Raw genomic sequence first — 14154 nt, forward strand, 5'->3', positions numbered from 1 at the left:
GTTTATAACCTAGAGATTGCCCCTACCAAGATTAGCTAAACCTGCCTCCCTAATAAACTCCCCCTACCTAATCAATTATATACCATAAGCCCCACCTACCTGCTCTGTTGTATACCTTAAATCCTGCTTCCTGCTCAGCTGTATATAATAAACATGCCGAGCTTTCAGGGTGCTGTTGCTTCTCCATCAGAAAGCCCAGACTGTGTGTCTCTGTGTCTGTCATTGCTTCATTCCATTGTCACCCTAGTTAGAGTTCGAGGACCCAAGCCATGCCAAGGGCATGGCAGTGTGTGTGTGTGTGTGTGTGTGTGTGTGTGTGTGTGTGTGTGTGTGCATACAGCTTGCCAGAATCTGATCTTTTCGTCCATGATGTAGGTTCTGAGTATAGAACTAAGGTTGTCAGTCTTTGTAACAAATGTCTTTACCCGCTGTCTCCTGCTCCATCTCGTTCTCCTGGAAGATTTTTTTTCTTTAATTCTCTTTCCTTTCTGCATCGCCTGTGACTTCCAAAGACCTTTTCTTCTAGCAGCTGTTTTAGTCTTTTGTGCCTGGGACTGAGTTGTTACAGTTTTGGAGTCTGGAAACTCAAGATCAAGTTGTTAATCTTCTGTTAAAGGCCTCATGCAGGGTATGACGTGACATGAGAGATCACGTGACTAAGAGGAGAGCTGGAGACTGGGAGAAGTGGGTCTGTCCTTTGTAGCAGCTGTCTCGATAGCTTATTCCTGAAGCATCTATCCCATCAGGCTGTGACCCGATTGCCTTATAGGCTCCTCCCCTTTGTATGAACCACACTGATGACCAAGGTTCCAACATGTGAGCCTTGGGAAGATGCTCTTAACCATAGGAGCTTCCAGGCATAGTTGCAAATCAGGTCCCAGTGCCAACTGAAACTCCAGGCACATGTGTGAAGTTGGCCTCACAAGTGCACTCATGGTTCTGTAGGGGTAAGGTTCCCAAGTATGAGAAGATGCCCTAGGAATCTGGACAACTTCCCCCAGAGACATCTCTATGTGTGTTCCGGAAGAGAAACTTAAATGATAATATCCAGATGTTCCCCCCACCCTGCTTCAACTGGACTTATACCCATGAAATAAAAGTTCTCTCCAGTCCAACCTAGTCAGAAGGCTCATATGTTGCCTGACAGGGTAGAGATTTAGGGTAGGCAGCAGGAGACTAGAACATATCTAAGGTTCCTTAGAAAAACTCTCAACTGCTCCTGCTTTCTCCCTGTCTGGCACCCCAACCTATAGAGTTTACCACCACTACATTTCCCAAGTCAGTCTGGGTTTTGGCTGTGGGTATAACTTGGCTACTATTAGGTCCGCTGCCTACTGGCTCCGGTCGGTCTGTTACCATTCTCAGTTCCCAGACTCCAAAGTCTTGTTGACTTTGCTAACCATTGCTTTCTTTCTCACACCTCCATCACCTCTGTGATCCCAACTTTATTTTATTCCCCCTTTTCCATCTTACTCATTTCCAGAGGGAGTGGAAATAAAAAGGAGCCCTATCAGCCACGGTAAATTCACAGCCCTTAGATTGCTTTAATAACCCCTAGATGAGGCTAGTAAAACTTGTTACTAACTGATGCTACCCAGGAAGAAATGACAACTGTGTGTCCTTTAGGAGTGCTCAGTTTCTTGGGGAAGACAAGGGCAGGCAGATGCAATCATATATGAGCTATAATGGAGGTGAGGCTGAGCACCAGGGGGTCACAGGAGAAGAACTCACACGGAATGGGAGAGCAAGGCCCTATTCAGAGATAACAGGCAACACTGAGGTTGCAGCCAAGAACAGCACAGAAGGGAAATAGCTCAGACTCGTGACCCATTTGGAAGGCACGAAGGCGTCTTAGCTCAAAGTGCTATTTTGATTGACTCTCCTCTCCTGGCTGCTGTAAAAGAGCATCGATTTCTCTGTGTATGACCTGCTATCAGAATGAGCTAACCCACCAGAGACACACCTGACTGTCCAGGATACCCCGCAGAGCGGCAAGTTGGTCTCTGCCCTTCCATCCTGCTTTCTTATAAACGAAAGGTAAACATGAAGGTCAACTGTATGTAAATTGCCCCCAGATAGCCCTCTTAGGCTCCCATTTCTAGGAAAATAGACAGGAAATAACAGGAAAGTAGACTGTAACACACCTGTCCTCTGGAGAAAATGGGACATAGATGTGCAGAGATGTAACATCCTTTGTTTTCTGTGATGCTTCACAAGTGTTGGAGAAAAAGACAGGTCAGATATTAGTGAAGTTTATCTTTCTCTGCCAAACTCTCCAAGAGCAGCTTAAGCATCCTGCCTTACACTCAGCCTCTGAAAAGATGCACTCGGTCCTTACTGCCCAAGGTCACAGGTGTGAGCTTCAGTCCGCCCTGCCTCCACTGTTGAAGCTTCCCCTGCTGTTGTGCCTGGGCTCACCATGGTCCCTGTACTTCGTACCCTTGGACTGCTTCTTCTTAACCTCCTTTGCCACTGCATTTGAAGAGCCTTGAGAATCTGTGGCTCTCTCCCAGGCCCACTGAAGGTGAGGGAAGGGGGTTTTATGAAGTGCTCTGCCTATACACGCCACCCTGACATTCTGTTCTGCACACACTGGCATGGGATAGTGTGAGATGCCTTTCTCACAGAATTCCAGGAGGAAAGCAAAACAGGAGCCTATGAGCCCTATAGCTTCCAGACTCAGCTGGGCCCCTTAGCTGTACCCATTGTCCCAGTTAGGGTTTTTCCTCTGTGATAAACACTGTAACCAAAAGCAGCTTGGGAAGGACAGGGTTCTTTTGCCTTACAGATTACAGACCAATGGAAGCCAAGGCAGGAACCTGGAGGCAGGAGGAGGAGTCCAAGGAGGAATATTGATTACTAGGTGGCTTCTCCTGGCTCACCCAGTTTGCTTTCTTATACATCCCAGGATCACCTGACCCTGAAGTGGCACTGCCTACAGTAAGCTGGGCCCCGTATCAATCATTAATCAATAGAATGCCCTACAGAGCCACCTATAGGCCAATCTGATGGAAGTGGTTCCTCAGTTGAGATTTGTTCTTCGCAAATATGTTAATCTGTGTCAGGCTGTCAAAGTCAACCGGCATACCACCCAACCCCTTCACCAGCATGGCTCATTGCTGAAAAGTAACAGCCTAAGGAGCCGTCTTCATGCTGTGACTGTACTCTGTGAACCACGAGCACTTCCAGGCTCGTCTCTGCTCCTATTGTCAGTCCATTGAGCTCCAGATCTCTATTTCTGTGTTCTCCTATTCCTGCCACTCTCTAGACTCTAGTAAAATCCTGTGCTCTGATTCCTTAGGTGCTGGTGCGTGTCGTCTGTGCACAAGCACGGCTCTTGCAGCGAGAGCACTCACACAGGTTGCTCCTTTGAAATGAATTTAGGAGCCACTTCTGGAGTCAGAAGTGGAGGCTGCTGCCTCATTCTCAGCTCTTTTCTTCCCCCCTTGAGACTGCTGAACATCAGAGTCCAGGACGGCGGGCCTAAGGCAGCCAAGCTGTTCGGGGACATAAAATGCATCTGAGAGCTTCCGGTTTCCAGCAGGGAAAGCTGCACTTTCTCATCCACTAGCAAATAAGAACATCTTTCGAGCTTTACTTTCAAAGCTAAAATGATGAGCTATTAAACATTTGTAACCACCAACGTAAGCAGCTTAGTGTGATAGCATGGGCCTGCCACTTAGAGATGTCAGTCACTCTAGGAGATCATTCTGATGAGACTGACAGCTGGGAAAATTCAGCTTTACCCCACCCCGCAGTGCACTCTCTCTAGCTGTCTGTCTCTCTCAGTCTATCTCTCTTGCTATCTCTATGTCTCTGTTTCTCTCTGTATCTTCTGTCTACCTCTGTCTCTCTGTCTCTGTCTCTGTCTCTCTCTCTCTCTCTCTCTGACACAGAACTAAGAAGTTGAGTGCTATAATGTGGCCCCACAGCCCCACCACCTCTAAGCTTTAACACCCTACCAAATATCTGGTTCCATGCTTAGAGTTAAATAAATAGACTAAATCAAACTAAATTAGATGGTGTAGTACTTAACCAGCAGCCCCCAAAAGCTTATAACAGCAAGACCATCTCCTTTTTCGTCCCCTTTATTCATGCTCAGTCTTTCTCATCCTCCTGAAGAACCATGTGCCCATCATACTCACGGCAGCTCTCTTTTACTTTAAACTGTCTCTCTTAATGAACTCATCTCCAACCTTAAAGGGGACCTCTTTCCATCAATGCCTGGTCATGCTGCCTCTGATATGATGGCTGTCCCCTTTTCCTGTCCTCTCACTTCACGGTCCAGTCATCCCTCAACATGCCTATCTTAGTTCTGTCTTACAAGTCCAAAGAAAGAACTGTCAGGGACATTATCCAGCAAGTATCTAAAGTAAGCACAAAAGAAGCAAAAATATGGATGAGAACAAAGGATGTAAAAATAGCGTGTACACATGCTGAAATTGTATTATCAAATGAAGATACTGAAACACTTATATTTAAAGAAAAGTGACATACCAGATTTGTTGAAGAAGCAACTAGTAATTTCTGCCAATTACTACAACAAAATTAAAAGCTCAACAGTGACCCCTAAGACATAGCAACCTTAAACATGTGCACACTAAGAACAGAATTTTAAAACACAGAAAGTGAAAATGGAGTTAAGAGAAAATTATCAAATTTGCAATTTTAAGTGAACTCTCAGCTCCCAGCTCGCAGCCTTCATGACATCTAGGCAGAATACAAGACGGGAAAGAATTTAGGAGGGACACAGGAGAAGTGTTCTCCTGTGTCTAACTGAACTATATAGAGCTCAACAGACAGGACTGGTAAAATACGCATTTTTTCAAGCACAATTGGAAAATTCAGTAAAACATACCATAAGCTAGAAAGCATAACTTAAGAGATTTAAAATGATTAAAACCATATAGTACTTAGTTTTTGGTCCAAGTGTGTTGCAAGGAGAGGCTGCTTGTTTGTCCAAGCTGCCCAGCTAGCTTGGCCCCAAAATAACCACACAGAAACTGTATTAATTAAATCACTGCTTGGCCCATTAGCTCTAATTTCTTATTGGCTAATTCTTACATCTTAATTTAACCCATTTCTACTAATCTGTGTGTCACCACACGGCAGTGGCTTACCGGGTAAAATTCCCAGCGTCTGTCTCCAGCGGATCCATGGCGTTTCACTCTGACTTCGCCTTCCTTCTCCCAGCATTCAGTTCTGCCTTCCCCGCCTACCTAAGTTCTGCCCTATCAACAGACCAAAGCAGTTTCTTTATTCATTAACCAAGATAAACAACACACAGAGGGGACTCCCACATCACAAGTATGTCAAGCTGATAGCAAAAGAGACAACACAAACTATTAAAACATTTGGGAAAGTTTTAAATATATGGAACTATGTGGAAATGAAAGCATGGCCAATCAAAATGTTCGATGCAATTAAAACACTGGAAAGGGGGAAAAGACACCACTAAATATTTATATTTGTGTGGGAAGTACACGCATCAGGGAGGAAAACATAAAACTTTACCTAGTTGCATGTGGCAATGCTTGCCTATATAGCAGACCACAGTTATATTATAGTTTAAATCTGATCCCACCCCCCACCAAGCTTTTGTAGTTTGAATATTTGCTGCCCAACTTGGCAGCACTATTTTGGGAGACTCTGGAAACTTTGGGGGATGGGAGGAAGTAAGACACTAAGGACAGGTCCTTGAAGTTTCTTGTCTGCCATGAACTAAAAGCTTACCCACACGTGTGTGTCATCATTAACTAAGCTGTTCCACAATGGATTCCTAGCTATGATGTACTAAAACCTAATCAAATCTTAAACCAAAGTGAAACCCTCTTCCTTTAAGTTGACTATGTTGCGTTTAGTCACAGTGACTAACCATAAAACAAGCAATACAAAAATCAGTCAGTACCAGAAGTTGGGTTGTTATTGTAATAAGCCTGATTATATGATTCTTTGGCCTGTTGGGACTTTGGCTTGGGGAAGGAAGTATCCTAGAATACTTTAAGCAGAGTCTTATGAGTGATATTTTTATAGGGTTCAAAATACCAGTAGAAATGTTTCAAAATACCAATAGAAAAGTATATAATAATGACTATGTTTATAAGGTTTCAGATGTAAACAAGAAATTTGAGGGGGTAATATACCAGGAATTGTTCTTGTTACACTTTGTCAAAGACACTCTACATCTTAATGGTGTCCCAAAATTTTAGTTATGGCTAAACTCAAAAGTAATAGACTAATTAAGTTGGCTAAGGAACTTTGAAGATAGGACAATGTTCCGCTTATATGTGGCCTGCTTATTACAATGCCTTTATCTAGGTGTATAGTGAAATTGGGAGCAAAAAACAGAGCAGAATGGTGTGGAAGGCATGAGAGTTAGCCAGAAAAGAACCTTAAAGTTGAAACAAAAGAGACCATAATTAAATAGATTGGAAACATTAGAAAGAAGCCAAGTACTTCAGTCTGGAACAATAGGAAGGATGCCTTGAAGTTATTTTAGGATTTATCATGACCTAATAAAGCCAGCTCCAGGGTGTAAAACTACAAGCTCATTTAAAAGATCTGATTTTTTAAAAGTTAAAAGATCTGATTTTTTAAAAGTTTTTTCCCCAGGTTACTGCAGCCACAGTCCAAGAGGGTCAGGAGGCCTGACTGCTGCTTAAACAGCAACAATTGTATGTGATCTCCATGATGACATGCAGAATGCAAGTTACAAGTTCATAGAGGCTTTCACCAGGATTCCAGGGGGAAGCCTGTGAAGCTAATTAATATGCAGATGGTCAGATTCCACAAGGGAAGCTCCTAACAGATTAATGAATAAAGCTGGGCGAGTGAAGCCTAAGCTGGAGAAGAGACCCCGAGATATAGAAGAATCCAGGCATGTAGAATATTTATAAGCTGAGAGTCCAAGTCATGCCACCACATACCTCTACTGTCAGACATGAATCTGTAGGAGTTGCTGCTTGCTCTAATGGGTTTCAGTCTTGCTTTGATGTTCACCTTCCTTTCTGCCCCCATTTCTCCTTGGAAAATGTGATTTTTTTTTATTTGTACAGGGACTCATAGCTAATAGTTGGCCTTGGGTTTCATTGGGGGCTCTGGGCTTAAACCTTTGACCATTACTGGAATAGTTAAGACTATGGGGATATTTGCAGATAGACCAAATGCATTTGTATTATAAGATTATCATAAGCCTTTGGGTGGCAAAAGTTATAAAGCACACGTCTACTCCATGCTCTTTCCGCGAGCCTGGAAAGGGTCCTGGAGATTAAACACATACACAGAGAGAGAGAGAGACGGAGACACGGGTCATTCTTGAAACAAGAATGTCAAGAATATCAACTTTATAGTGTTCAGGGGCAGCTTATATAGTGCTCTGGCCACGCCCCAGCTCTCAGGATCTTTCAGCTGCAGCCAACAAGAATAGAGATTGCCTGCCCAGAAGTGGCAGACTTACATGGTGCTTCTCAACAACAACAATATAGGAAGGACAGTCGAACAATGGTTGGAGAGTAGTGAAGAAAAATAACATTTTAGCCCATTTATTTTATACCAAGTAAAAGTATCTTTCAAGATTATAATCTAAACTAAAGTCACCAACTTAAGAAAATCCTACTGTTCTGCCAGAAGGAGGGTAATTTCAAGATAGAAAAGCTAGTGTACAGGAAGAAAGGTACAAAGAAAATAGAAATTGTGGGCAGAAGTTTGAGTATTGATGACATTAAACAAAACAATATGGTCTAACAGAAATGAGAAATGCATATTTAAAGAAGCCACAACAGTAACCTGTACGTTAGGAGGGGACCATATAAAGCAACAGCCCCCCAGAGTCCTAAAAGCAAGATGGTAATGAGCTTGGTCTCCTTTGATTGTAAAATTGTGCAAATATTGTCCACTCTAAGAGACAAAGAGAAGGAAATAATAAAATAATAAAAATCTAAACAGTCAAGAAATGAGAAAGAAGCATAGAATGTGTGCAAGGAAAATAAACAGAAGATAGCATGGTACCTTTATATGAAAATACATCACAGTGTGTGAATTCACTGTTCCAGTTCAAGTGAAAAATTGTCAGACTTGACTGAAAATGTCTTAATGCGCTATAAACAAAGGCTTACCTTAAAAAAAAAGGTGTAGAAATGTTGAAAATTAAAATGTGGGAAATCTCCAAGTGTGGTGATATATACCTTTAATCTGTGCACTAGGGAGGTAGAGGCAAGTGGATTTCTGTGAGTTTGAAGCTAGCCTTGCTAAACAGAGAGAGTTCCAGGGCAGCCGGGGCTACATAGAGAGACCCTGTCTTCAAGAAAGAAAAAAATAGAAAAATGCATATGTCATGTGTATGTTTTTATCAGACAGACTAAATTCAACACAACCTTATTAACAATAAAAAAGCTTCCTATAAAAACATGTTATGATGTGTATTCATCCAGTCATGTAGCATTAAAATATGTCAAGTGAATGTTTAAGAAAGAGAAAGGAAAGGAAAAATCGAAAAATTCACATAATAGTGGGAGATTTTCTAGATTTGTGTGGCTAATACCATAGGCAGACACAATACTAAGAGATGTAAACAAAGCCACCACTTAGCTTGCCTGGATGGACACTGAACACCTACAGGATGAACGCACCTGCTTTTGAAGCACAGCATTCCCCAGCCCTGCTCATGTTCCAGTTCATAGCGTACGGAAAGGAAGACACAGCCCAGTGCAAGAGTTTGGATCCATTTACAGTGTTTCTCTGACTATGGTGGAACTAAGCCAAAAATAAATACCAAAACTACAGCTCCCCAAATCATGATATGCCTGGAAATTAAGAAAAATGTTTCTAAATAGCTGATAAAAACAGACATCACCATGGAGCTTAGAAAACGCTTTGAACTGAGAGATCCTGAAAGCACAGATACTAAAACGTGTGGGGCATAAGGAAAGATGGGAATCTTACAGCCTGAATTGTTTGTTTTAGGAAATAAGACAAACCTCAAGTTAATTAGCTGGGCAGATATCACAAGAAGCTAGAAAATGAACAGCAAGAGAGTTGCAGGGTAGAGTCCATAAAAAGAAGAAAAGAAATTGGCGAGACAGAAAACAAACATTTAGCAGAGAAAAATCAATACTCCACGAGTTGGCTCTTTGAAAAGACTAACAAAATAACAAACCTTGCCATCTTATGCAAGAAAAAAGAAAAGGGCCCAACATTAGGAGTGAGAGGGACCCACGTTGCAGATGGTGCAGATGTTAAATACTTAAGATAAGGTTGTGATGAACCTTATGTCAGTAAATTGAAAAGTTTAAACGTAATGGGGAAAATTGTGAAAAAATACGCAACTTAACAAAAATCATAACAGAAAAATGAAAAATCTGAGTCATCTGCTAACCAGTAAGGAGATTAAACTAGCATTAGAGACATTTCATACAAATTATAGTCCTGCCTCATAAGACTTGACTGATGAGGTACAGCCTAAGGGCAGAGTGCTCGCACTGGACAACCAGGACAGAGAGGGGGAGGAGAGAAGGAGGAAGCTGAAAGGGAGAGGGGGACGAAAGGAAGGAGAGAAGGAAGGAGTTCAGTCCTTCACGCCGTCCTTTTAGAATATAAAGGAGGTGGGTGTAGCCTTGGTAGAGAAACCTGACTAGGAGAACTACAGACATGTCTTCATCTCTAAAAATAAGTATCAACCAGAACCCATCCATACACACAAAGGTAAGACAAGGCCAACATGGTGGCACACAGCTTTAATTCCAGCACTCAGAAGGCAGAGGCAGGACAGTATCTGTGAATTCCAGGCTATGTAGTGAGTGTCAGGCTAGCTTGGTATACATAGTAAGTTCCAGGCTAGTCAAGGCTACAGAGTGAGACCCTATCTCAAAGAATTATGTGCATAAACAAATATTTAAATACACTAATAAATCACACTTCATTTGAGACTTAAGAGATGGCTATAAATGGTTTAAAGCACTAACTATTCTTACAGAATCTTGCAGGTCTCATTTCCAGTACCCACAACTGCCTGTGGCTCTAGCTCCATGGCACCTAATACCCTCTTATGACTTCCACAGGCCCTTGCACACATATGGTTCTCATATTCTCCTACAGGCTCGCTCTCTCTCTCTCTCTCTCTCTCTCTCTCTCTCTCTCTCTCTCTCCCTCTCTCTCTCATACACACACAAACAAATAAATCTTAAAATAATAATAAGATATCTTGCCTTAACTGAAATTGCTTCAGGAATGTAGTGTTTGTTAGTTTGTGATTAGAAAATTAATCAGAAAGCTGGAGAGATGACTCAGTGGTTAAGAGCTCCGGCTGCTCTTCCAGAGGACCCGGGTTCAATTCCCAGCACCCATACGGGGGCTCACAATTGTCTGAAGCTGCAGTTTTTAGAGTCAACCTTATTTCATTTAAGCCTGTCTTTTTTTCTTTCAGTTGAAGCTGTGCCGCACGGCAGGGGGTAGGACACATGCTCTCTCCTGCTGGTAGACTGCCTTTCTGAGCTCTGGCAGGCAGATTCTTAACTTTCTTTTTTATTTTAACTTGTAAATCATAAAATTAGGAGAATTTCTGGATCCTCTCCTCTGTTCTGAGACTGTGTGAGGCTAAATTTGCTCTCTACAGTTACTCTTGCTCCTGCTTGCCTTTTACCCGTAGGTGGGTCAGATTAGCTGGCTACTGGGCGCACGTGGCGCCTCAATCTCAGCGGTAACTTGGTGATTCTTGGGCCAAAAGTCATTTTTCCTTCACCTTTTCTACTCATTTAGCAAGCACTAAAAGTTGCAATTTTGCATCTATTACGCTTACAGATTTTCAATAACTCTACCATTGTTCCTGCTCCATTCTCACTCCCTTTAGTTATCAACATATATAACTGAATATTTTTTCTTACCTTATATTTAAGTTATTTAAAAATTTTTACTCCCAATTTAACTGTCCCGTTTTGTTATCTAAGTGCAGATTACTCATGTATCCACCAATTTTTTTCTGACGGGTTCCTCACGTCTGGTCATTTCTTCCTTGTTTTCTGGGGTGCGCGGATCAGCCTCACATTCCCTTCTGTCCTTTCTCCAGTTTCTCTTGGGGTTTAGCGGTCAGCATTCACGGTCTCCCTCATCTTGTCCTTTCTCAGGCTTTTCATGGAGTTCAGCAGGCAGCACTACATTGTCTTTCATCTCGGGGTTTAGTGGTCAGCCCCACGTTGGGCACCATTATGTCAGGGCCTGGTTCTAGCCCGGACCATAAATTATTTCTCTAGACCAGACCCCAACATAAACTCTCTCTCTTGGCTGGCGCGGAGGAGACAGAAATAAAGACACAACTCACATGGCTTAATTGGGAGGGAGGTTCTCAGTGGTCCCTCATGAAGTCTTGGGTTCACATCCTGAAGAATTCCCCTCGTTTATTCCCCAAACAGCTTTTATACCAACACATAAACCGAGCAGGAAAATATACCAGACCTGTCTCCTAGGTAAATGGCATTTTGTCACGTCCACATCTACCTGTCTGCTGTGCATGCTAGCTGTCATGTAGGCTTGAATCAGCATCTCTATAAGGCATCCTTCAAATTACAAAGAAAGGAACAACAACATCCTGACATTTTGTTGGGGCAGTGACAGCCTGTCTGCAGGGCTACATGACCACCTCAAGTGTGCCCTGTGGCTTCAGAGCCTGGCTGCCACACCATATAGAAATATGGGCCTACAGTAACACTGCCCAATGGACTGGGCCTTCCCATATCAAATGTTTAATCAAGGAAATGTCCCACAGTCCAGTGTGATAGTTTATAGCAAGCTTTTTTTTCTTGTCAGACTGTCCTGGACTGCCAGACCACAAATAATGACATGGAGACTTATTTATTAATTATGAAAGCTTGGCTTTAGCTTACGCTTTTTTCCCAACTAACTCTTATAACTTAAATTAACCTGTTTTTATTAATCCATGTCCTACCACGTAGCTTTTGCCTTTCCTCAATACAGCACATCTGACTTGTTGTGAGTCTGCTGGCAAAATCTATATGCCTAGATTCCTCCTCCTCTTCCTCCCTCTCCCTGGGAACACCATCTACCCTCTCCTGCCTAGATTCCTCCCCCTCTTCCTCCCTCTCCCTGAGAACACCACCTACCCTCTCCTGCCTAGATTCCTCCTCCTCTTCCTCCCTCTCCCTGGGAACACCACCTACCCTCTCCTACCTAGCTATTGACCACTCATCTTTTTATCACAGCAATCACAGTGACACTTCTTCACAGTATAGAAAAAGATTATCCCACAAAGAGGCTTCCTCTTCCCTCTAGTTTGTTGCCAAAGACTACCCAGCATTCCCTCCCTTTGTTTTCCAGCCCAGAATCCTCTTTTTGGGATAAGACTAAACAGGTACAATGCCCTGCAGAAAGGCATCTCATGATGTTCATCAAGCATACCCTGATGCTAACTGTCCTATGATCTGCTGCCCTAGCCCCCACCTCACAGCTTCCTCTCAATAAAGTGCCACAAGTTGTTGAGGACACTAGAGGGGTAGCACAGGCTCACTAAGGTAGTAACCTGGTCCTTGCTTGCAAGCCCTAGGTCCACCAGGAGGCCTTGTCTGCTCACATGCAGGATGAGGTATAAACACTGAGCGTCGGCCTATGCTGTGCTGCCAGGTAGAGAGTGTCTTTCCTCATGCATGGCGTCCCCATTTTTCCTTGCCTAGGAATGTACCAGGTGGTCGAGGGCATCATCTCACCTGTTAATGACAGCTATGGAAAAAAAGACCTGGTGGCCTCCCATCACCGAGTAGCCATGGCCCGACTGGCCCTGCAGACATCTGACTGGATTCGGGTGGACCCCTGGGAGAGCGAGCAGGCACAGTGGACGGAAACGGTGAAGGTGCTGAGGTAACAGGAGTCATGTCTTTTTGTAATAACAAATGCAGACTGGAAGGATGGGACAGATTGCTGAGGTGACCCCAGCCAGAACTTCATAGCTAAGACCAGGGAAATGCCTCTGCTTCCAGGGAGAGAGAGCTGCAGAGTCACCTTTTCAGAGGGGTCCCTGGACAAAAATAAATAAGAAGCTTCTGGCTTTGGGGACATTCTTAATTCCAAGGACACCAGTGTCAGGCCCATTGTTACCATTTAGCACCTCCGTGACCTTAAACATGTGACTTAACCTCTCTGAGACTTCTTTATCACTTGCAAAATGAAGACAGTATAATTGAATGAAGATTTTTAAAACAACTTCCTATCCTAGAACCAACACATTGCCTTTGGTACCTGGGGCCTTGAACTTCTTGTCATTGATAAATTTGAAAACTGAACCTATATAATAACCATCTTTTCTTCTTGTTTGCTAAACATAGACTCTAATGTAAAAGGGAAGGGCTTATTTTAAGAGCATAGATAGTTAATCTAGATTATCTTTTGCCTTTTGAATTCTTAGTAGTGTTCAGCATAGTCAGCACAACCATTTGAGATCCCTGGACCAGCCCCGCGTATTAGGGCAGCAGGTCCCCTCTGGTTGTCAGAGGGGAGTAAGGCTGCCTGCCTCATGACTGGTTACAGGCTGCTCTGCTAGAAGGCACTGTAGGGCTGTGACCTGTGCGATCGTAGAGGTTCTACACCCTCTGTTAGGGAACGGACCACAGAGCATTCAGCAGCTCCAGTGCCACCTTAGAACCTGCTGCCAAACTGATAGGACAAGTGTTTAGTAACCGTGTGTATGCATGACCTCTTTTTTTTTAACCCTTCATTGGGATAAGCCAACTCTCACACTCACACCTGCACCTAGTACATCCTTTTAAAATGTGCCTTTCTCATCACTCACTTCTCCAGGCTGAGAACAGAAGCAAGGCAACAGATTACCAGCAAACCACTTAGCTTTAGTAAGTACTCAGTGACTAGGCCCTTCTCCCTCTCCCTATGAGAGCCACAGTTGCCTGGGACGTAGGCTTTGAAGCCACATTTGACTGAATGACTTGAAAGTGATTTAGCCTCCCTGAACCTCAGTTCCTTCCCCAGTAAAATGAGAATAGCAGCACCTAACTCACAGGACACCATGTGGGTTTGATGAGATGGTGCAGGCAAGTCAGCTGGTGGGTGGTAGGTGCCAGCTAATGCCACCTGCCCTCCCTACAGCTCTACTGCTGGCTGTGGTTTGCCCTCAGATCCAGAAAAACATTCACAGACACA

At 43.4% G+C, this 14154-nt stretch overlaps 1 protein-coding gene across 2 annotated transcripts in view; it reads left to right on the top strand.

Annotated features, from left to right (window-relative positions):
* Nmnat3 (nicotinamide nucleotide adenylyltransferase 3) overlaps positions 1-14154 on the top strand; it is a 111076-nt gene that overhangs the window by 86718 nt on the left and 10204 nt on the right. For both annotated transcript variants that reach the window (XM_087905480.1, XM_087905479.1), the window contains one exon: positions 12678-12861. In XM_087905480.1, coding sequence (XP_087761606.1) covers positions 12678-12861 — 184 coding nt within the window. The remainder of the gene's footprint in view (positions 1-12677; positions 12862-14154) is intronic.

This window comes from Myodes glareolus, chromosome 4 (genome assembly GCF_982192425.1).
Source record: "Myodes glareolus chromosome 4, mMyoGla1.1, whole genome shotgun sequence".
Lineage (NCBI taxonomy): Eukaryota > Metazoa > Chordata > Mammalia > Rodentia > Cricetidae > Myodes > Myodes glareolus.